Raw genomic sequence first — 22,719 nt, 5'->3', positions numbered from 1 at the left:
TTTATATTTGTTGACCGGGCTAGTCCAACTGGATACATGTCCATTTTCAGTAGAGGCCTGGGGAGATAAGCTCCATTAAGCTAAGTAGATTTTGACGTAATAACAATGACAATATTAATGAATTACAAGAAGGTACACCTAACAATATACTAACAAAAACAATTTACATTAGTATCTGAATACAAGATGTGTTCACATTATTAAAAGTGAATCAAAGTAATTACAGAGGTATAAAAAGAGCATTTCACACAGTCGAAAGCTTAATACTAATCACAGAGAAAGCTAGCAAGTAATATCATGTTGTGTGAGTTAACTAAAAACACATGATTTTAAGTAGCTTTCACATTCTACAGTCCAAGTGAAAAAGTAGCAAATATCTACATGGTAGGTAGCTTTCAAACCTTACAGTCCTAGACAGACAGTAGCTTATAAATACATGGTAGAGGAGATATTTTGTGGGTTTTTACTCAGGGATAGTTTCCCAGGATGACTAGGCTAGTAATAGCATTCAGTAAGCTAGTTGCCCAACTAACTGGGGTCAGGAGAGAGGTATGGCCAGAGACCTGAAAAAGATAGTGATAAGGACATGGAAATAAGGAGGTTATTAGTCAGGGTTAGAGCGTGGACATAGCCATTCAGTTTTAAGGAAGGTTTTTAGCTGCTTCTTGAAAAGTGTTGTTGAAGAAAGAGATGTTAGTTCACTGGGAAGCCTGTTCCAACATTTTCCCACAGAGTTAGAGAAAAGGCAGTCACCTGATTTATTATTGGCTTTATGGTTGGATACTAGTAATTTGTTAGCTGAGCGTAAGGTTGTGATATTTTTGTATGGGGTGATAAGGCTGCTGAGTATTGGGGTATTGATGGGATGGTGCAAAATCTTTTGGGTGATAGTGATTTGCTCAAGTAGAAACTGATTTTGCAGTTCCAGCCATCCTAGCTGTTTCAGATTTAGACAATGGTGGGTTCTATATGGGGAGCCAGTGGCAAATCCTGCAATGTTACAATAGGAGGTTAACAGTTTGTTCAGGTTACTTTTGGATAGATTGGTATAAATGGGGGAGGCATATAGGAGGGTAGAGATAAGATGAGTGTGGGCGATGGTAGTTCTAGCTAAAGGAGTAAGGAAAGGGTTAATCCTGTACAGGGAACCTCATTTTCTATTAACTGATTTAATGGTTAAGTTAATGTGTGAAATGAAATCCAGGTTGTGGTCAATTGTTACACCTAAAAGTTTAGTGGTCAGATCAGGTGCTATGAGAGTGCCATTACTGGATATAACTGTGAAGTTTATAGGGGAGAACTTCTGTGTTGGAGTGAACAATAGTAATTTAGCTTTTTTAGGGTTTAGGAGGAGACAGTGTTGAAGGAACCAGTTTTCTACTAAGTTAAATACTTTTTGGGTGATGGACTGGAGTTCAGCAGAAGAGGTAGTGCTACAGATTAATGTGGAATCATCTACATATTCTATGCAGATGGCTTGAGGAAGGTTAGCATTTAGATCATTAATGAAGATAGAGAAAAGGAGGGGTCCCAAAATAGAGCCTTGAGGGACACCAAGGGTAATACGGAGGTGAGTGGATAAGTTATTGTCCCAGAGGACTGCTTGTTGTCTGTTTGCTAGGTAGGACTTGAGCCATTTTACTGCTTGTGGGCCCAATGAAAGTGATTTAAGTATATTTATAAGTAACTGATGGTTAACCATATCGAAGGCTTTAGAGAGGTCAATAAAGAGTGCTGAGGAAAGCAGAGGAAAACACTAAACATAGTGATAATGGTGAACACTGGACCATGACAGTGTGTTTGTGTGCTGTTTAGAATATTATGACAGCAGTATAGAATGACAGCTGTGAACTGCTGCTATAGCATTCCAAACATAGTGATAATGGTGAACACTGGACCATGACAGTGTGTTTGTGTGCTGTTTAGAATATTATGACAGTAGTAAAATTTGACAGCTGTGCACTGGTGTTGCAACATTTTAAACATAGTAATAATGCTGAATACTGGACTAAGCATAAATTGCAGTCAAAAAACATAAGCTGGTATAGCTTACCATTTACAACAGTGATATGCAGGTAACACATATTAATAAAGCCTCCCTCCCCAACGTTAATACAACAACAGGTTTTGCATCAGCATCCATTTTCTGAACAATGTGAAACATGAAATTCTAATACCTGTCATGATTGACTGACTGCAAACCTCAGTTGTTTACCAGAAAATTAGAAATATTATGAGGGACAAGGTAAAAATGCGAGGCAGAATCTTTGGCCTTAGAAAGAAAATAGAACAACATGTTTTTGCATTAACTTGCATTCCTTAAAGATAATTATGAAACTAGAATGTCTGGGATTATTGACTGACTCTAATCTCCAGCGATAAAAAAGCAGAGACATGTCAAAAATATGATGCAAAACCAGGGGAGGTTTGCAAAAAATCCGACAGTTATAAAAATATTTTAAGCTCACGTTGGAAGGTAAACAATATTAAGTGTTTGAACAAGGGCGGCAAGAAGTGTTTTAAGTTTTGATCCCCTGTGATCATTTTTCAAGTATTATTCCCTGCAGTCAGATAGTGTGTTTTTGTCCCTGGAGTTTCCTGTGATGCAAGTTTTCAGAAAATGACTTTGATAAAATTTAGAATGATACAGCAGTAGCAAGCAGCTGTCAAACTACACTAATGCTATAAGATTCTAAGTAGTAAACAATCATGTTACGAAAGTCCAGTGTCCTCTATTATTGTCCTAAATTTTATCAGTTACAGTACTTTAAGAAGTAAAAAAATCATTACCTGACATTGTCAGATACAGCTTTAAGAAGACACCGTTAAAAGTTCTTCCCACACCATTTTTACAACTGATTAATTCTGCAGAATGTCCCTGATTCTGCATTGTTTATGTTCAATCAGTGATGCCAAACTTTTGAGTTTCTTACTTCTTATCATCTAGAAAATAAATCTCAACGCAAAACTCATTGTTCGGTTTGCTTTGCAGCATCCCTTATTCTGTCTTATATTATTGCTTTGTCTCTTGTAATTCTTTTCTATTTCCTGGTGAATTGCTGAAGATTATTGTCTGTCAGTAATGACACCACATTACAGTTTCATACGTCTTACTGTTCAGAAAATGCATGTCGATGCAGAAACTGTTATATTAACATTTAAGGGGGTGTGTAATACTAGTGTACTAGTGCCATAAGCTACTTGTGAATCTGTGTTATTGACCACAACCTATGTTTGGCCCAGTGTTCTCCATTATTTTAATTGGATTTCATGATGGCTTGTGCATTTAGTTTTGTTGGTGTAGTTCTTTTGTGCTGATTTCTCAGCTAACAATATCTGTAAGCTCTTGTAACCAGTGCAACTTATATCACAGTTAGAAAATAACATGCAGCTAACGTGTTTTTTGTTGAGACTAGAATTTTGTAATTCGACCAGTTGTCAGTAGAGATTTCATAATGTGTTATGTAGCTAGGAACACATGCTGTTTGGTTGTTGCACATGCTTGATAACATGTTTGTTTGAAACACCACACATGCAGAAGTACTTCCTCTTCCTTCAGGCCAAAGTTCATCCGGTATCAGTCATGGTTCTTCTAGCAGTGTTCCTATATCTCTCCTGCCTCTCCCTGACTGGTAAAGTAACACCTGTCTCTGTCGTCTTATTCTAGTTACATTACTATTTTATCCCTACTTCTCTTCTTTAATTAAAATGGACAGACTGAAGCTCATGTGTACCCACACTTGGCATTGAAATGGTTTCTCCCTTCTAGGTCTCTCCACCCAATGAGCCTAATAAAGTGCAGAAGGTCATAATATATGATAGTCCCAGCAAACATATACCATCTTGCACAGGGGTATCCTTAAAAGGTGTTTATTTTTCTCTAATCACCTAGACTAATTAACCTTGCAATCTCTACATACTTAGCACACTGGACCTTGCTCTTACATTTTTATAGTGTAGGAACCTATTTAGCATTTCTGCACTAACCTTATAAGCATATTCCATGCCTATCTGTAACTGACCATTTTCTGTTTTTCTGCTCAGTCTGTTTATATTCTTTCTCTCCACTATTTGGCATGCTTCCATCTGAGTTCTTTTTATTTTGTCCTATCCTGTCAGTTACCATTGTTTCATTCCTCTAATTATCATCTCCATACCAGTCCATATAACAGCACTTTAATATTTTGTATTTCTTCCACTTGAAACCTTGCTGATTTCTTTCTCTTTGTGGTCTCTCCTCCTTACCTAAAATCTCCTAACTAGATGCCCATGTTTAATATATGTCACCTTTTCCTTCACCTTACTGCTCCTTTTACAGATGCTTGTTGAACAGCAACCTCGAAAGGTAATACTGCAACACTGCCCATCTGTTGTAACTACTACTGCTTGCTAGTGCACATGCATCAGAAGGTAACACTACAGCACTGCCCTTCTGCTGTTACTATTACTGCTTGCTAATGCACATGCATCGGAAGGTAATACTACAGCACTGCCCTTCTGCTGTAACTACTACTGCTTGCTAGTGCACATGCATCGGAACGTAATACTGCAGCACTGCCCTTCTGCTGTTACTACTACTGCTTGCTAATGCACATGCATCGGAAGATAATAATACAGCACTGCCCTTCTGCTGTAATAACTACTGCTTGCTAGTACACATGCATCGGAAGGTAACACTACAGCACTGCCCTTCTGCTGTAACTACTGCTGCTTGCTAGTGCACATGCATCGGAACGTAATACTGCAGCACTGCCCTTCTGCTGTTACTACTACTGCTTGCTAGTACACATGCATCGGAAGGTAATACTACAGCACTGCCCTTCTGCTGTAACTACTACTGCTTGCTAGTACACATGCATCGGAAGGTAACACTACAGCACTGCCCTTCTGCTGTAACTACTGCTGCTTGCTAGTGCACATGCATCGGAACGTAATACTGCAGCACTGCCCTTCTGCTGTTACTACTACTGCTTGCTAGTACACATGCATCGGAAGGTAATACTACAGCACTGCCCTTCTGCTGTAACTACTACTGCTTGCTAGTACACATGCATCGGAAGGTAATACTACAGCACTGCCCTTCTGCTGTAACTACTACTGCTTGCTAGTGCACATGCATCGGATGGTAATACTACAGCACTGCCCTACTGCTGTAACTACTACTGCTTGCTAGTGCACATGCATCGGAAGGTAATACTACAGCACTGCCCTTCTGCTGTAACTACTACTGCTTGCTAGTGCACATGCATTGGAAGGTAATACTGCAGCACTGCCCTTCTGCTGTTACTATTACTGCTTGCTAGTGCACATGCATCGGAAGGTAACACTACAGCACTGCCCTTCTGCTGTAACTACTGCTGCTTGCTAGTGCACATGCATTGGAAGGTAATACTACAGCACTGCCCTACTGCTGTAACTACTACTGCTTGCTTGTGAACATACATCAGAAGGTAACACTACAGCAATGCCCTTCTGCTGTAACTACTACTGCTTGCTACTGCACATGCATCGGAAGGTAATACTACAGCACTGCCCTTCTGCTGTGACTGCTACTGCTTGCTAGTGCACATGCATCGGAAGGTAATACTACAGCACTGCCCTTCTGCTGTAACTACTACTGCTTGCTAGTACACATGCATTGGAATGTAATACTACAGCACTGTGCTTCTGCTGTAGCAACTACTGCTTGCTAGTGCACATGCATCGGAAGGTAATACTACAGCACTGACCTGCTGCTGTAATTACTACTGCTTGCTAGTGCACATACATTAGAATGTAATACTACAGCACTGTCCTTATTCTGTAACTACTACTGCTTGTTAGTGCACATGCATCGGAAGATAATACTACAGCACTGCCCTTCTGCTGTAACTACTACTGCTTGCTAATGCGCATGCATCGGAAGGTAATACTACAGCACTGCCCTTCTGCTGTAACTACTACTGCTTGCTAGTGCACACATGATAATGTTAAGGTGAAACAGTAGAACTATAAAACACTGAGCAGTTGTGGATGTTTATATAAACAAACGCAACCAATCCTATTCTTCCTACAATCTAGGCAACACACTGACATGCTCCATCCTTCCACACCCAGTACATCTACCAGGCACTTCAAACACAAAACAAAAGTACAACAATGGAAAATCATGAGCCAGCTGGAAATGGTTAGACCTTAAAGATCTGACTACAGGGAAAGAAAGCGTCATATAAGATATTAAAATGATTGCAGCTGAATGATAATTATAACCTTTGTAGGAATATAACTTCTGCAGGTCATAGCAGTTACTGAACTATACACCAACCCCCCTTTTTAAGAACTTCATTATGGAGATTTCCATTAAGTTTTCCCCTCATCTGCAATGCAACATGTGATAAATCACTCAGCTGCACATATTTTAAAATTCACACAATAGTGAGTGCCACAAAGTCCATTCAGTTTTGGGAAGATCATACCCACCATAATGTTTGAAATAAACAAATATATTATTTTCTCTGTGGGATGTCCTTCACTCCTTGACTGGAGATAGTGACCTTGTTCAGTCTTGCTGCAGTCTGCTTTGCTGCACTACCCTACTCTACCCCAATTCACACCCACCTACACTACAGTTAAACTAACCTAACCACTACCCTACCTTAACCCAATTTCCACCCACTTACACTACGGCTAAACTAACCTAAACAATGTCCTGCTCATACACCATCCAGTCACAATGCACAGATAAAGCCCCTCCTATAAAACTTAACCTCTTCCTCCTGCCTAATTCCTCTACATCACCACCATCCCTTCCTTCCATTCACTACATCACTTGGCCTTTTATCAATCATTAGTTCCATTGTCCCTCTTCTTACACTCCCATTCACATCACTGGTTGCACATCATAACTTCTAAGCTATTAGCCTAATCACCTGCACCTCCACATTAACCACTTTGCACTTCTACTAGATGACACTGCACATTAATACAATAATCCTGACTCTTTTCCTTACTCCTTCTTTTACATCCTTACCTTGTTTATCAACTATCAGTGTACCCTGTATACTTCATGCTTACATTCAAAAAATACATTCACTCTTGCACAGTCTCTCACTGATGCACAGTCCCACTGTCATCTGTATTACACTGCTCTACATCACCTAATAATGCCCAGTCTTTCAATAATGCACAGTCCCACTGTCATCTGTATTACACTGTTCTACATCACCTAATAATGCCCAGTCTCTCACTGATGCACAGTCCCACTGTCATCTCTATTACACTGCTCTACATCACCTAATAATGCCCAGTCTTTCAGTGATGCACAGTCCCACTGTCATCTGTATTACACTGCACTACATCACCTAATAATGCCCAGTCTCTCATTGATGCACAGTCCCACTGTCACCTCTATTACACTGCTCTACATCACCTAATAATGCCCAGTCTCTCAGTGATGCACACAGTCCCACTGTCATCTCTATGACACTGCTCTACATCACCTAATAATGCCCAGTCTCTCACTGATGCACAGTCCCACTGTCATCTGTATTACACTGCTCTACATCACCTAATAATGCCCAGTCTTTCAGTGATGCACAGTCCCACTGTCATCTGTATTACACTGCTCTACATCACCTAATAATGCCCAGTCTCTCACTGATGCACAGTCCCACTGTCATCTCTATTACACTGTTCTACATCACCTAATAATGCCCAGTCTCTCACTGATGCACAGTCCCATTGTCATCTCTATTACACTGCTCTATATCACCTAATAATGCCCAGTCTCTCACTGATGCACAGTCCCACTGTCATCTGTATTACACTGCTCTACATCACCTAATAATGCCCAATCTCTCACTGATGCACAGCCCCACTGTCATCTGTATTACACTGCTCTACATCACCTAATAATGCTCAGTCTCTCACTGATAAACAGTCCCACTGTCATCTGTATTACACTGCTCTACATCACCTAATAATGCCCAGTCTTTCAGTGATGCACAGTCCCACTGTCATCTCTATTACACTGCTCTACATCACCTAATAATGCCCAGTCTTTCAATAATGCACAGTCCCACTGTCATCTGTATTACACTGCTCTACATCACCTAATAATGCCCAGTCTTTCACTGATGCACAGTCCCACTGTCATCTCTATTACACTGCTCTACATCACCTAATAATGCCCAGTCTCTCACTGACACAGAGTCCCACTGTCATCTCTGTTACACTGCTCTACATCACCTAATAATGCCCAGTCTCTCAGTGATGCACAGTCCCACTGTCATCTGTATTACACTGCTCTACATCACCTAATAATGCCCAGTCTCTCACTGATGCACAGTCCCACTGTCAGCTGTATTTCACTGCTCTACATCACCTAATAATGCCCAGTCTCTCACTGATGCACAGTCCCACTGTCAGCTGTATTACACTGCTCTACATCACCTAATAATGCCCAGTCTCTCAGTGATGCACAGTCCCACTGTCATCTCTATTACACTGTTCTACATCACCTAATAATGCCCAGTCTCTCAGTGATGCACAGTCCCACTGTCATCTCGATTACACTGCTCTACATCACCTAATAATGCCCAGTCTCTCACTGATGCACAGTCCCACTGTCATCTTTATTACACTGCTCTACATCACCGAATAATGCCCAGTCTCTCACTGATGCACAGTCCCACTTTCATCTCTATTACACTGCTCTACATCACCTAATAATGCCCTGTTTCCACCATCCACTCACCACTGCAAATTATAGCACATCTATGCAGCTAAAAATCTATGCAAGTGTTAAAGTATCTTCTCTCCATATTACTATACCCTTCCATTCTGCTGAGACCTTCACCACAAACCAATATCCATCCAAACAGCTGTGATCCCCACTGGCAACATATTAATAAACACCAGTGTTGTAAAACTTTTCATTCGCAATGCTCAAAGGATAAGCAAGAAAATCCGCTCCCTGCACCCTTGGATTGAAACAAACTCTCCAGATATAGCAGCACTAAATTTGAAATGACTTAAGCACACTATAACCGTTTAAGAAATTATACCATTTCATTGTAGTATATCATGGCTTGACCAGTCATAAAAGGTGGAGATATATATCCTCAAAGTTTCATTGTATCTAAATGCAATATCATCCTTCTCCAAAGCCCAAATCCTTGTATTCTACATGAAAATTATCTACCAAAATAGCATTGAACGTTTACTGTATCCAAATACAATACTATCCCTCTCCACAGGCAAAATTCTTGTATTCCACCTTAAAATTAAAAAATGACAAGTCCATCTATAAAATATAGCCATCTGTATTTCTCTCATTAATGGTTCCAACTGTGACATTGAAAAAAATATTTTCTCTTCAATATCCTTCAACACACCATTTGAAACAATCATCTTAAGAGATGTGAACATCAACTGACCCAACAAATCCCTCCCTAGTCATCACCCAATTATAAATATCTGTTACTTTACTCAGTGAATTCTTCCATCAGATTCAACACATCCACAGGTTCCTCATCCACATTAGACTGGATCCTTCTATACCCAATAATATTACTCGCAGATAAATACTACCATAGTCTCATTGTAACCACAATTCAACATTTGCTCTCCATTCACTACTCAAACATATGAAGCTTGCAATTTACAAATATGTCAGGAATCTTTCTAAATTTAACACATATTCTTTTGTCTCATCTCTTCAATCTTACAACTGGTGAATTTAAATGCTCCCCCCTCTCAATTAAGCTGCTCTCCACTTCGGTAAGACTTTGACATCTGAACTACCATGCCCCACGTTGCCATTTTGCATTTTGCATTTTGGAGTCAAAGCCCCCCCCCCCAGCCCCCCAGCCCTTTGACTCACTCTGCCTACCAAGTAATTAATGGGTCAATGAGAAAAAGCAAAGTACAATTACCAGCATTATTGGTTCCATTGTAACCAAACAAAAGTCCAAGCTTACTCTGACAAAAGACCTACTTCATCTTACAACAGAATAACAACTCAAAATCTCTGAAGCTATTTTGTTCCACCATTTCGAATCTCCTCTGCCCTGGCAAAACATTCAAACTCAATCCATTTTTTTCAACAGAATTTGACTTCAATGTAGCTTACACCTTCATCTCTCTTTTCCTTAATATTCCTACCTCTCTTTCTAAAGCTAATCCCAGTGCAGAACTCCTTCCTAATCATTCATCTCATAATGCCTTCCAACTTGTTCCAATAAAAGCCATCAAAGAAAGCCTCAGGAAATTAAAAGTCACTACCACCACAACAGACAACTTACCCACTGAATACCTAAAACTAGCAGCCAGCATCTTGGCCTACCCCATTTCCATCCTGATCAATGCGTCTCTTCAATAAGCCTATTTTCCATCACCCAGGAAACAATGTTTCATCTTGCAACTTCATTAAGATGACATCTCCTCTGACATTATCAAGTTTTGACCTGTAGCATTAGTGTTTCCCCTCTTAACAATTCTAGAGTAGTTTATCCATTCACAACTGCTAAATATTCTCCTGAAACAAAATATGTTTACTAAAATGCTGCATCATCATTCGGCAGAATAAGATGACAAATGGTAAAGCAAGCACCTAACTAAACTTTTCAGCTACACTTGGAAATGAAGGAGGTTTTGGCAGAATACTGAGCAACTAGCAGAGCAAATCTGGGAATGTTAGGAACCAGGCAAAAATCCTAAATGATTTCATTGTCTCACTATACACGGAAGAAAAGAAGGATGATTGAGTGTGAAGCTGGGTTAGTACAGATGGGATACATGGAGAGACAGGAATAGGCTGTAGATTGTTGAGTAGATCAGTGTTGTAGTACTGATTCTTGGGTCTTCCTGCTATGCAGAAGCCTGCAACTGTCTCACTTTCCAGAAGGTTTGCATCATCCTGAGTCAACAAATATCTGATTACTGATGTCTGAATGTCAGCGTATAAGAAGGGCATCTGTCAGTGCCATCTTCAGATCTTTCTAAGCAGTGAATAAGCAGACTAATGCCAGAGAACAGCACAACCACCCCAATTGTCTGAATTTGACTGAGAAGGTGGAAGGTCATAGGAGGCACTGAGTGATGATGCAGATAGGAGGACTATCTGCAGATAACTCCTATAACCCTTGCACCCAACAACTGGGAGAAGAGTGGTCAGCAGATAAAGGTATTGGAGGCCGAGACTATATATTGCAGCACTGATCTACTTGAATGTCTACAATTATGGTAAATGGAGCATAACTGGACTTTGTAGTTAGTGTTGTAGGATTGATTCTTGGGAGGACTCCCAAAGCCAACAGTTGGGTAATAGGTCATCCGTATAACCCTAGGAAATGATGCATTTCAGGATGGCCGTAGTGAAACCTGTTCTACCCTGGAGATATTACATGGATTATAGTGTTTATTAAGATGTTTGCACTGAGTTCCATGTGGCTACCTCTAGGATAGCCAGTTTAGGGACTTCTTTGAAGAAAGCAGTGCAGTTGCCTTGTGAATGGTGGAATCAGTCTTAATATAACCAAGTACGCGATATGTGTAAGTCTGGGAGATAAAACATTTACAAGCACTAACAGAGCAGATCAATTGCTGCTGACTTTCACAGAAGGTAAACAAGGAGGCCTGTCTCTAAATAAATAATTTCCAAAAGAATAGCTAACTGCATTAGGTCTGGTTCCTTCCACCATGGAAAAAGTACCTAATACTTTAAATTGCCAGAGATTTTCTGTAAGTATATTAATGCCACCTCTGCCTTATTCTCTTCATTGCTGTATTAATTTCTTAAATATAACAAGAGTTATTGGAAATCAGTAGACATCCCTTGTAACCAGGTAGGGCTATGAAGATGAGGAAAATGAAGTATACACCTCATTTTGTACAACGCCATCTGATCGCAGCAGGCCAGTGGAACACGGAATACAATGCATATGCATACCTAGTAACTTTATGATGAACTCTTTCTATGCTTACTGGCAATTGTAAATACATATAACAAAAGAGGTAAACAAGCAAATGAAATGGTTATAGAGGGCTAGAAAACTCACTTGCCAAGGCACAAAGTCCTTCCATTCTGTACAAGTTGAATTAAAGAACGGTCCTTTTCCTGTTGTGCATGACTGCAGATTACTTAAGGCAACAGCCAGTGAATACACTGCGTTGTACATAGAATATGTAAACCGGAACTCATTGACCTGATAGACAGAAGGATCCAGTAATTCCAGGGCCTCAGTACCTGTGCAAAATGTTGGTCTGTTTCTTTGTTCATTATCAGCAGACCTATATAAACTGCCATTAGCTAGCCATTTGCAGCCAAAAGCTGCCTCCCAGAAGAATTTCATATAGATATCATTTGGATATTTGAAAGGATGGATGCTGAAGAGGTATTCCTTAAATCCAATGATGTCACCACTGTATATTGCAAAGCCAAGTGTTCCATGCAGGGTTTTCCAAATGTCTATGTCAGAAGAAAAGGCGCTAGTTACCCATCCGATAGTTCCTATCCATACCTTTCCATAAACATTCTGATTTAAAGCTTCTCTCATAATAGATGCCACCTGAGATTCAAAAGCATAGAATATGACAATGCTTGCAGATGATTTTTTAATGGTCTCTACCAGAAGCTGAGCTTTATACTGTGGAATATTTGTAGGTAGGATTTCATGGAATGCCACACAGATGCCAACGTTGTGTAATTCTTTCTTTAACTGCTGACTTCCTTGTAATCCAATATCGTTATCAGAGGCAAGGATTCCTATCCATTTCCAGGAAAAGTGCATCATCAGGTGTGCAAGTCCATCAACTTGGAAGTCAGCATTTAATACTGTACGTACAAATGATGGGAGCAGCACCGTATCACTCAGAAGGGGCAGCCCTGCACCATGGAAGTCAGCATTTAATACTGTACGTACAAATGATGGGAGCAGCACCGTATCACTCAGAAGGGGCGTCAGCATTTAATACCGTACGTACAAATGATGGGAGCAGCACCATATCACTCAAAAGGGGCAGCCCTGCACCATAGAAGTCAGCATTTAATACTGCACGTAAAAATGATGGGAGCAGCACCGTATCACTCAGAAGGGGCAGCCCTGCACCATGGAAGTCAGCATTTAATACTGTACGTACAAATGATGGGAGCAGCACCGTATCACTCAGAAGGGGCAGCCCTGCACCATGGAAGTCAGCATTTAATACTGTACGTACAAATGATGGGAGCAGCACCGTATCACTCAGAAGGGCAGCCCTGCACCATGGAAGTCAGCATTTAATACTGTACGTACAAATGATGGGAGCAGCACCGTATCACTCAGAAGGGCAGCCCTGCACCATGGAAGTCAGCATTTAATACTGTACGTACAAATGATGGGAGCAGCACCGTATCACTCAGAAGGGCAGCCCTGCACCATGGAAGTCAGCATTTAATACTGTACGTACAAATGATGGGAGCAGCACCGTATCACTCAGAAGGGGCAGCCCTGCACCATGGAAGTCAGCATTTAATACTGTACGTACAAATGATGGGAGCAGCACCGTATCACTCAGAAGGGGCAGCCCTGCACCATGGAAGTCAGCATTTAATACTGTACGTACAAATGATGGGAGCAGCACCGTATCACTCAGAAGGGGCAGCCCTGCACCATGGAAGTCAGCATTTAATACTGTACGTACAAATGATGGGAGCAGCACCGTATCACTCAGAACGGGCAGCCCTGCACCATGGAAGTCAGCATTTAATACTGTACATACAAATGATGGGAGCAGCACCGTATCACTCAGAAGGGGCAGCCCTGCACCATGGAAGTCAGCATTTAATACTGTACGTACAAATGATGGGAGCAGCACCGTATCACTCAGAAGGGGCAGCCCTGCAACTTGGAAGTCAGCATTTAATACTGTACGTACAAATGATGGGAGCAGCACCGTATCACTCAGAAGGGGCAGCCCTGCAACTTGGAAGTCAGCATTTAATACTGTACGTACAAATGATGGGAGCAGCACCGTATCACTCAGAAGGGGCAGCCCTGCACCATGGAAGTCAGCATTTAATACTGTACATACAAATGATGGGAGCAGCACCGTATCACTCAGAAGGGGCAGCCCTGCACCATGGAAGTCAGCATTTAATACTGTACGTACAAATGATGGGAGCAGCACCGTATCACTCAGAAGGGCAGCCCTGCAACTTGCAAGTCAGCATTTAATACTGTACGTACAAATGATGGGAGCAGCACCGTATCACTCAGAAGGGGCAGCCCTGCTCCATGGAAGTCAGCATTTAATACTGTACATACAAATGATGGGAGCAGCACCGTATCACTCAGAAGGGGCAGCCCTGCAACTTGGAAGTCAGCATTTAATACTGTACGTACAAATGATGGGAACAGCACCGTATCACTCAGAAGGGGCAGCCCTGCACCATGGAAGTCAGCATTTAATACTGTAAGTACAAATGATGGGAGCAGCACCGTATCACTCAGAAGGGGCAGCCCTGCACCATGGAAGTCAGCATTTAATACTGTACATACAAATGATGGGAGCAGCACCTTATCACTCAGAAGGGGTAGCCCTGCACCACGGAAGTCAGCATTTAATACTGTACGTACAAATGATGGGAGCAGCACCGTATCACTCAGAAGGGGCAGCCCTGCACCATGGAAGTCAGCATTTAATACTGTACGTACAAATTATGGGAGCAGCACCGTATCACTCAGAAGGGGCAGCCCTGCACCATGGAAGTCAGCATTTAATACTGTACGTACAAATGATGGGAGCAGCACCGTATCACTCAGAAGGGGCGTCAGCATTTAATACTGTACGTACAAATGATGGGAGCAACACCGTATCACTCAGAAGGGGCAGCCCTGCAACTTGGAAGTCAGCATTTAATACTGTACGTACAAATGATGGGAGCAGCACCGTATCACTCAGAAGGGGCAGCCCTGCACCATGGAAGTCAGCATTTAATACTGTACGTACAAATGATGGGAGCAGCACCGTATCACTCAGAAGGGGCATCCCTGCACCATGGAAGTCAGCATTTAATACTGTATGTACAAATGATGGGAGCAACACCGTATCACTCAGAAGGGGCAGCCCTGCACCATGGAATTCAGCATTTAATACTGTACGTACAAATGATGGGAGCAGCACCGTATCACTCAGAAGGGGCAGCCCTGCACCATGGAAGTCAGCATTTAATACTGTACGGACAAATGATGGGAGCAGCACCGTATCACTCAGAAGGGGCGTCAGCATTTAATACTGTACGTACAAATGATGGGAGCAGCACCGTATCACTCAGAAGGGGCAGCCCTGCACCATGGAAGTCAGCATTTAATACTGTACGTACAAATGATGGGAGCAGCACCGTATCACTAAGAAGGGGCAGCCCTGCACCATGGAAGTCAGCATTTAATACTGTACGTACAAATGATGGGAGCAGCACCGTATCACTCAGAAGGGGCAGCCCTGCACCATGGAAGTCAGCATTTAATACTGTACATACAAATGATGGGAGCAGCACCGTATCACTCAGAAGGGGCAGCCCTGCACCATGGAAGTCAGCATTTAATACTGTACGTACAAATGATGGGAGCAGCACCGTATCACTCAGAAGGGGCAGCCCTGCACCATGGAAGTCAGCATTTAATACTGTACGTACAAATGATGGGAGCAGCACCGTATCACTCAGAAGGGGCAGCCCTGCACCATGGAAGTCAGCATTTAATACTGTACGTACAAATGATGGGAGCAGCACCGTATCACTCAGAAGGGGCAGCCCTGCACCATGGAAGTCAGCATTTAATACTGTACGTACAAATGATGGGAGCAGCACCGTATCACTCAGAAGGGGCAGCTCTGCACCATGGAAGTCAGCATTTAATACTGTACGTACAAATGATGGGAGCAGCACCATATCACTCAGAAGGAGCGTCAGCATTTAATACTGTACGTACAAATGATGGGAGCAGCACCGTATCACTCAGAAGGGGCAGCCCTGCACCATGGAAGTCAGCATTTAATACTGTACGTACAAATGATGGGAGCAGCACCGTATCACTCAGAAGGGGCAGCCCTGCAACTTGGAAGTCAGCATTTAATACTGTACGTACAAATGATGGGAGCAGCACCGTATCACTCAGAAGGGGCAGCCCTGCACCATGGAAGTCAGCATTTAATACTGTACATACAAATGATGGGAGCAGCACCGTATCACTCAGAAGGGGCAGCCCTGCAACTTGGAAGTCAGCATTTAATACTGTACGTACAAATGATGGGAACAGCACCGTATCACTCAGAAGGGGCAGCCCTGCACCATGGAAGTCAGCATTTAATACTGTACGTACAAATGATGGGAGCAGCACCGTATCACTCAGAAGGGGCAGCCCTGCACCATGGAAGTCAGCATTTAATACTGTACGTACAAATGATGGGAGCAGCACCTTATCACTCAGAAGGGGCAGCCATGCACCACGGAAGTCAGCATTTAATACTGTACGTACAAATGATGGGAGCAGCACCGTATCACTCAGAAGGGGCAGCCCTGCACCATGGAAGTCAGCATTTAATACTGTACGTACAAATTATGGGAGCAGCACCGTATCACTCAGAAGGGGCAGCCCTGCACCATGGAAGTCAGCATTTAATACTGTACGTACAAATGATGGGAGCAGCACCGTATCACTCAGAAGGGGCGTCAGCATTTAATACTGTACGTACAAATGATGGGAGCAACACCGTATCACTCAGAAGGGGCAGCCCTGCAACTTGGAAGTCAGCATTTAATACTGTACGTACAAATGATGGGAGCAGCACCGTATCACTCAGAAGGGGCAGCCCTGCACCATGGAAGTCAGCATTTAATACTGTACGTACAAATGATGGGAGCAGCACCGTATCACTCAGAAGGGGCATCCCTGCACCATGGAAGTCAGCATTTAATACTGTATGTACAAATGATGGGAGCAACACCGTATCACTCAGAAGGGGCAGCCCTGCACCATGGAATTCAGCATTTAATACTGTACGTACAAATGATGGGAGCAGCACCGTATCACTCAGAAGGGGCAGCCCTGCACCATGGAAGTCAGCATTTAATACTGTACGGACAAATGATGGGAGCAGCACCGTATCACTCAGAAGGGGTGTCAGCATTTAATACTGTACGTACAAATGATGGGAGCAGCACCGTATCACTCAGAAGGGGCAGCCCTGCACCATGGAAGTCAGCATTTAATACTGTACGTACAAATGATGGGAGCAGCACCGTATCACTAAGAAGGGGCAGCCCTGCACCATGGAAGTCAGCATTTAATACTGTACGTACAAATGATGGGAGCAGCACCATATCACTCAGAAGGGGCAGCCCTGCACCATGGAAGTCAGCATTTAATACTGTACGTACAAATGATGGGAGCAGCACCGTATCACTCAGAAGGGGCAGCCTTGCACCATGGAAGTCAGCATTTAACACTGTACGTACAAATGATGGGAGCAGCACCGTATCACTCAGAAGGGGCAGCCCTGTACCATGGAAGTCAGCATTTAATACTGTACGTACAAATGATGGGAGCAGCACCGTATCACTCAGAAGGGGCAGCCCTGCACCATGGAAGTCAGCATTTAATACTGTACGTACAAATGATGGGAGCAGCAAAGTATCACTCAGAAGGGGCAGCCCTGCACCATGGAAGTCAGCATTTAATACTGTACGTACAAATGATGGGAGCAGCACCGTATCACTCAGAAGGGGCAGCTCTGCACCATGGAAGTCAGCATTTAATACTGTACGTACAAATGATGGGAGCAGCACCATATCACTCAGAAGGAGCGTCAGCATTTAATACTGTACGTACAAATGATGGGAGCAGCACCGTATCACTCAGAAGGGGCAGCCCTGCACCATGGAAGTCAGCATTTAATACTGTACGTACAAATGATGGGAGCAGCACCGTATCACTCAGAAGGGGCAGCCCTGCACCATGGAAGTCAGCGTTTAATACTGTACGTACAAATGATGGGAGCAGCACCGTATCACTCAGAAGGGGCAGCCCTGCACCATGGAAGTCAGCATTTAATACTGTGCGTACAAATGATGGGAGCAGCACCGTATCACTCAGAAGGGGCAGCCCTGCACCATGGAAGTCAGCATTTAATACTGTACGTACAAATGATGGGAGCAGCACCGTATCACTCAGAAGGGGCAGCCCTGCACCATGGAAGTCAGCATTTAATACTGTACGTACAAATGATGGGAGCAGCACCGTATCACTCAGAAGGGGCAGCCCTGCACCATGGAAGTCAGCATTTAATACTGTACGTACAAATGATGGGAGCAGCACCGTATCACTCAGAAGGGGCGTCAGCATTTAATACTGTACGTACAAATGATGGGAGCAGCACCGTATCACTCAGAAGGGGCAGCCCTGCAACTTGGAAGTCAGCATTTAATACTGTACGTACAAATGATGGGAGCAGCACCGTATCACTCAGAAGGGGCAGCCCTGCAACTTGGAAGTCAGCATTTAATACTGTACGTACAAATGATGGGAGCAGCACCGTATCACTCAGAAGGGGCAGCCCAGCACCATGGAAGTCAGCATTTAATACTGTACGTACAAATGATGGGAGCAGCACCGTATCACTCAGAAGGGGCAGCCCTGCACCATGGAAGTCAGCATTTAATACTGTACGTACAAATGAAGGGAGCAGCACCGTATCACTCAGAAGGGGCAGCCCTGCAACTTGGAAGTCAGCATTTAATACTGTACGTACAAATGATGGGAGCAGCACCGTATCACTCAGAAGGGGCAGCCCTGCACCATGGAAGTCAGCATTTAATACTGTACATACAAATGATGGGAGCAGCACTGTATCACTCAGAAGGGACAGCCCTGCAACTTGGAAGTCAGCATTTAATACTGTACGTACAAATGATGGGAACAGCACCGTATCACTCAGAAGGGGCAGCCCTGCACCATGGAAGTCAGCATTTAATACTGTACGTACAAATGATGGGAGCAGCACCGTATCACTCAGAAGGGGCAGCCCTGCACCATGGAAGTCAGCATTTAATACTGTACATACAAATGATGGGAGCAGCACCTTATCACTCAGAAGGGGCAGCCCTGCACCACGGAAGACAGCATTTAATACTGTACGTACAAATGATGGGAGCAGCACCGTATCACTCAGAAGGGGCAGCCCTGCACCATGGAAGTCAGCATTTAATACTGTACGTACAAATTATGGGAGCAGCACCGTATCACTCAGAAGGGGCAGCCCTGCACCATGGAAGTCAGCATTTAATACTGTACGTACAAATGATGGGAGCAGCACCGTATCACTCAGAAGGGGCGTCAGCATTTAATACTGTACGTACAAATGATGGGAGCAACACCGTATCACTCAGAAGGGGCAGCCCTGCAACTTGGAAGTCAGCATTTAATACTGTACGTACAAATGATGGGAGCAGCACCGTATCACTCAGAAGGGGCAGCCCTGCACCATGGAAGTCAGCATTTAATACTGTACGTACAAATGATGGGAGCAGCACCGTATCACTCAGAAGGGGCATCCCTGCACCATGGAAGTCAGCATTTAATACTGTATGTACAAATGATGGGAGCAACACCGTATCACTCAGAAGGGGCAGCCCTGCACCATGGAATTCAGCATTTAATACTGTACGTACAAATGATGGGAGCAGCACCGTATCACTCAGAAGGGGCAGCCCTGCACCATGGAAGTCAGCATTTAATACTGTATGGACAAATGATGGGAGCAGCACCGTATCACTCAGAAGGGGCGTCAGCATTTAATACTGTACGTACAAATGATGGGAGCAGCACCGTATCACTCAGAAGGGGCAGCCCTGCACCATGGAAGTCAGCATTTAATACTGTACGTACAAATGATGGGAGCAGCACCGTATCACTAAGAAGGGGCAGCCCTGCACCATGGAAGTCAGCATTTAATACTGTACGTACAAATGATGGGAGCAGCACCGTATCACTCAGAAGGGGCAGCCCTGCACCATGGAAGTCAGCATTTAATACTGTACGTACAAATGATGGGAGCAGCACCGTATCACTCAGAAGGGGCAGCCTTGCACCATGGAAGTCAGCATTTAATACTGTACGTACAAATGATGGGAGCAGCACCGTATCACTCAGAAGGGGCAGCCTTGCACCATGGAAGTCAGCATTTAATACTGTACGTACAAATGATGGGAGCAGCACCGTATCACTCAGAATGGGCAGCCCAGCACCATGGAAGTCAGCATTTAATACTGTACGTACAAATGATGGGAGCAGCACCGTATCACTCAGAAGGGGCAGCCCTGCACCATGGAAGTCAGCATTTAATACTGTACGTACAAATGATGGGAGCAGCACCGTATCACTCAGAAGGGGCAGCTCTGCACCATGGAAGTCAGCAGTTAATACTGTACGTACAAATGATGGGAGCAGCACCATATCACTCAGAAGGAGCGTCAGCATTTAATACTGTACGTACAAATGATGGGAGCAGCACAGATCACTCAGAAGGGGCAGCCCTGCACCATGGAAGTCAGCATTTAATACTGTACGTACAAATGATGGGAGCAGCACCGTATCACTCAGAAGGGGCAGCCCTGCAACTTGGAAGTCAGCATTTAATACTGTACGTACAAATGATGGGAGCAGCACCGTATCACTCAGAAGGGCAGCCCTGCACCATGGAAGTCAGCATTTAATACTGTACATACAAATGATGGGAGCAGCACCGTATCACTCAGAAGGGGCAGCCCTGCAACTTGGAAGTCAGCATTTAATACTGTACATACAAATGATGGGAACAGCACCGTATCACTCAGAAGGGGCAGCCCTGCACCATGGAAGTCAGCATTTAATACTGTACGCATAAATGATGGGAGCAGCACCGTATCACTCAGAAGGGGCAGCCCTGCACCATGGAAGTCAGCATTTAATACTGTACGTACAAATGATGGGAGCAGCACCTTATCACTCAGAAGGGGCAGCCATGCACCACGGAAGTCAGCATTTAATACTGTACGTACAAATGATGGGAGCAGCACCGTATCACTCAGAAGGGGCAGCCCTGCACCATGGAAGTCAGCATTTAATACTGTACGTACAAATTATGGGAGCAGCACCGTATCACTCAGAAGGGGCAGCCCTGCACCATGGAAGTCAGCATTTAATACTGTACGTACAAATGATGGGAGCAGCACCGTATCACTCAGAAGGGCAGCATTTAATACTGTACGTACAAATGATGGGAGCAACACCGTATCACTCAGAAGGGCAGCCCTGCAACTTGGAAGTCAGCATTTAATACTGTACGCATACAAATGATGGGAGCAGCACCGTATCACTCAGAAGGGCAGCCCTGCACCATGGAAGTCAGCATTTAATACTGTACGCACAAATGATGGGAGCAGCACCGTATCACTCAGAAGGGCATCCCTGCACCATGGAAGTCAGCATTTAATACTGTATGTACAAATGATGGGAGCAACACCGTATCACTCAGAAGGGGCAGCCCTGCACCATGGAATTCAGCATTTAATACTGTACGTACAAATGATGGGAGCAGCACCGTATCACTCAGAAGGGGCAGCCCTGCACCATGGAAGTCAGCATTTAATACTGTACGGACAAATGATGGGAGCAGCACCGTATCACTCAGAAGGGGCGTCAGCATTTAATACTGTACGTACAAATGATGGGAGCAGCACCGTATCACTCAGAAGGGGCAGCCTTGCAACATGGAAGTCAGCATTTAACACTGTACGTACAAATGATGGGAGCAGCACCGTATCACTCAGAAGGGGCAGCCCTGCACCATGGAAGTCAGCATTTAATACTGTACGTACAAATGATGGGAGCAGCACCGTATCACTCAGAAGGGGCAGCCCTGCACCATGGAAGTCAGCATTTAATACTGTACGTACAAATGATGGGAGCAGCACAGTATCACTCAGAAGGGGCAGCCCTGCACCATGGAAGTCAGCATTTAATACTGTACGTACAAATGATGGGAACAGCACCGTATCACTCAGAAGGGGCAGCTCTGCACCATGGAAGTCAGCATTTAATACTGTACGTACAAATGATGGGAGCAGCACCATATCACTCAGAAGGAGCGTCAGCATTTAATACTGTACGTACAAATGATGGGAGCAGCACCGTATCACTCAGAAGGGCAGCCCTGCACCATGGAAGTCAGCATTTAATACTGTACGCATAAATGATGGGAGCAGCACCGTATCACTCAGAAGGGCAGCCCTGCACCATGGAAGTCAGCATTTAATACTGTACGCATAAATGATGGGAGCAGCACCGTATCACTCAGAAGGGCAGCCCTGCACCATGGAAGTCAGCATTTAATACTGTACGCATAAATGATGGGAGCAGCACCGTATCACTCAGAAGGGCAGCCCTGCACCATGGAAGTCAGCATTTAATACTGTACGCATAAATGATGGGAGCAGCACCGTATCACTCAGAAGGGGCAGCCCTGCACCATGGAAGTCAGCATTTAATACTGTACGTACAAATGATGGGAGCAGCACCGTATCACTCAGAAGGGGCAGCCCTGCACCATGGAAGTCAGCATTTAATACTGTACGTACAAATGATGGGAGCAGCACCGTATCACTCAGAAGGGGCAGCCCTGCACCATGGAAGTCAGCATTTAATACTGTACATACAAATGATG

At 43.9% G+C, this 22,719-nt stretch overlaps 1 protein-coding gene across 1 annotated transcript in view; it reads right to left on the bottom strand.

The window, feature by feature from the left end:
* The window catches only part of LOC122815413 (extracellular calcium-sensing receptor-like), a 151,259-nt gene extending 138,312 nt beyond the window's left edge, over nt 1-12,947 (bottom strand). The window contains exon 1 of the mRNA XM_044087891.1: nt 12,039-12,947. Within this exon, the coding sequence (XP_043943826.1) occupies nt 12,039-12,947 (909 nt within the window). The remainder of the gene's footprint in view (nt 1-12,038) is intronic.
* Between the last annotated feature and the right edge of the window lie 9,772 nt (nt 12,948-22,719).

Source organism: Protopterus annectens, chromosome 1.part1 (genome assembly GCF_019279795.1).
Source record: "Protopterus annectens isolate FY-2018-M chromosome 1.part1, PAN1.0, whole genome shotgun sequence".
NCBI lineage: Eukaryota > Metazoa > Chordata > Ceratodontiformes > Protopteridae > Protopterus > Protopterus annectens.
The sequence above is the reverse complement of the archived record's forward strand: the minus strand, read 5'-3'. Positions and strand labels throughout refer to the sequence as shown.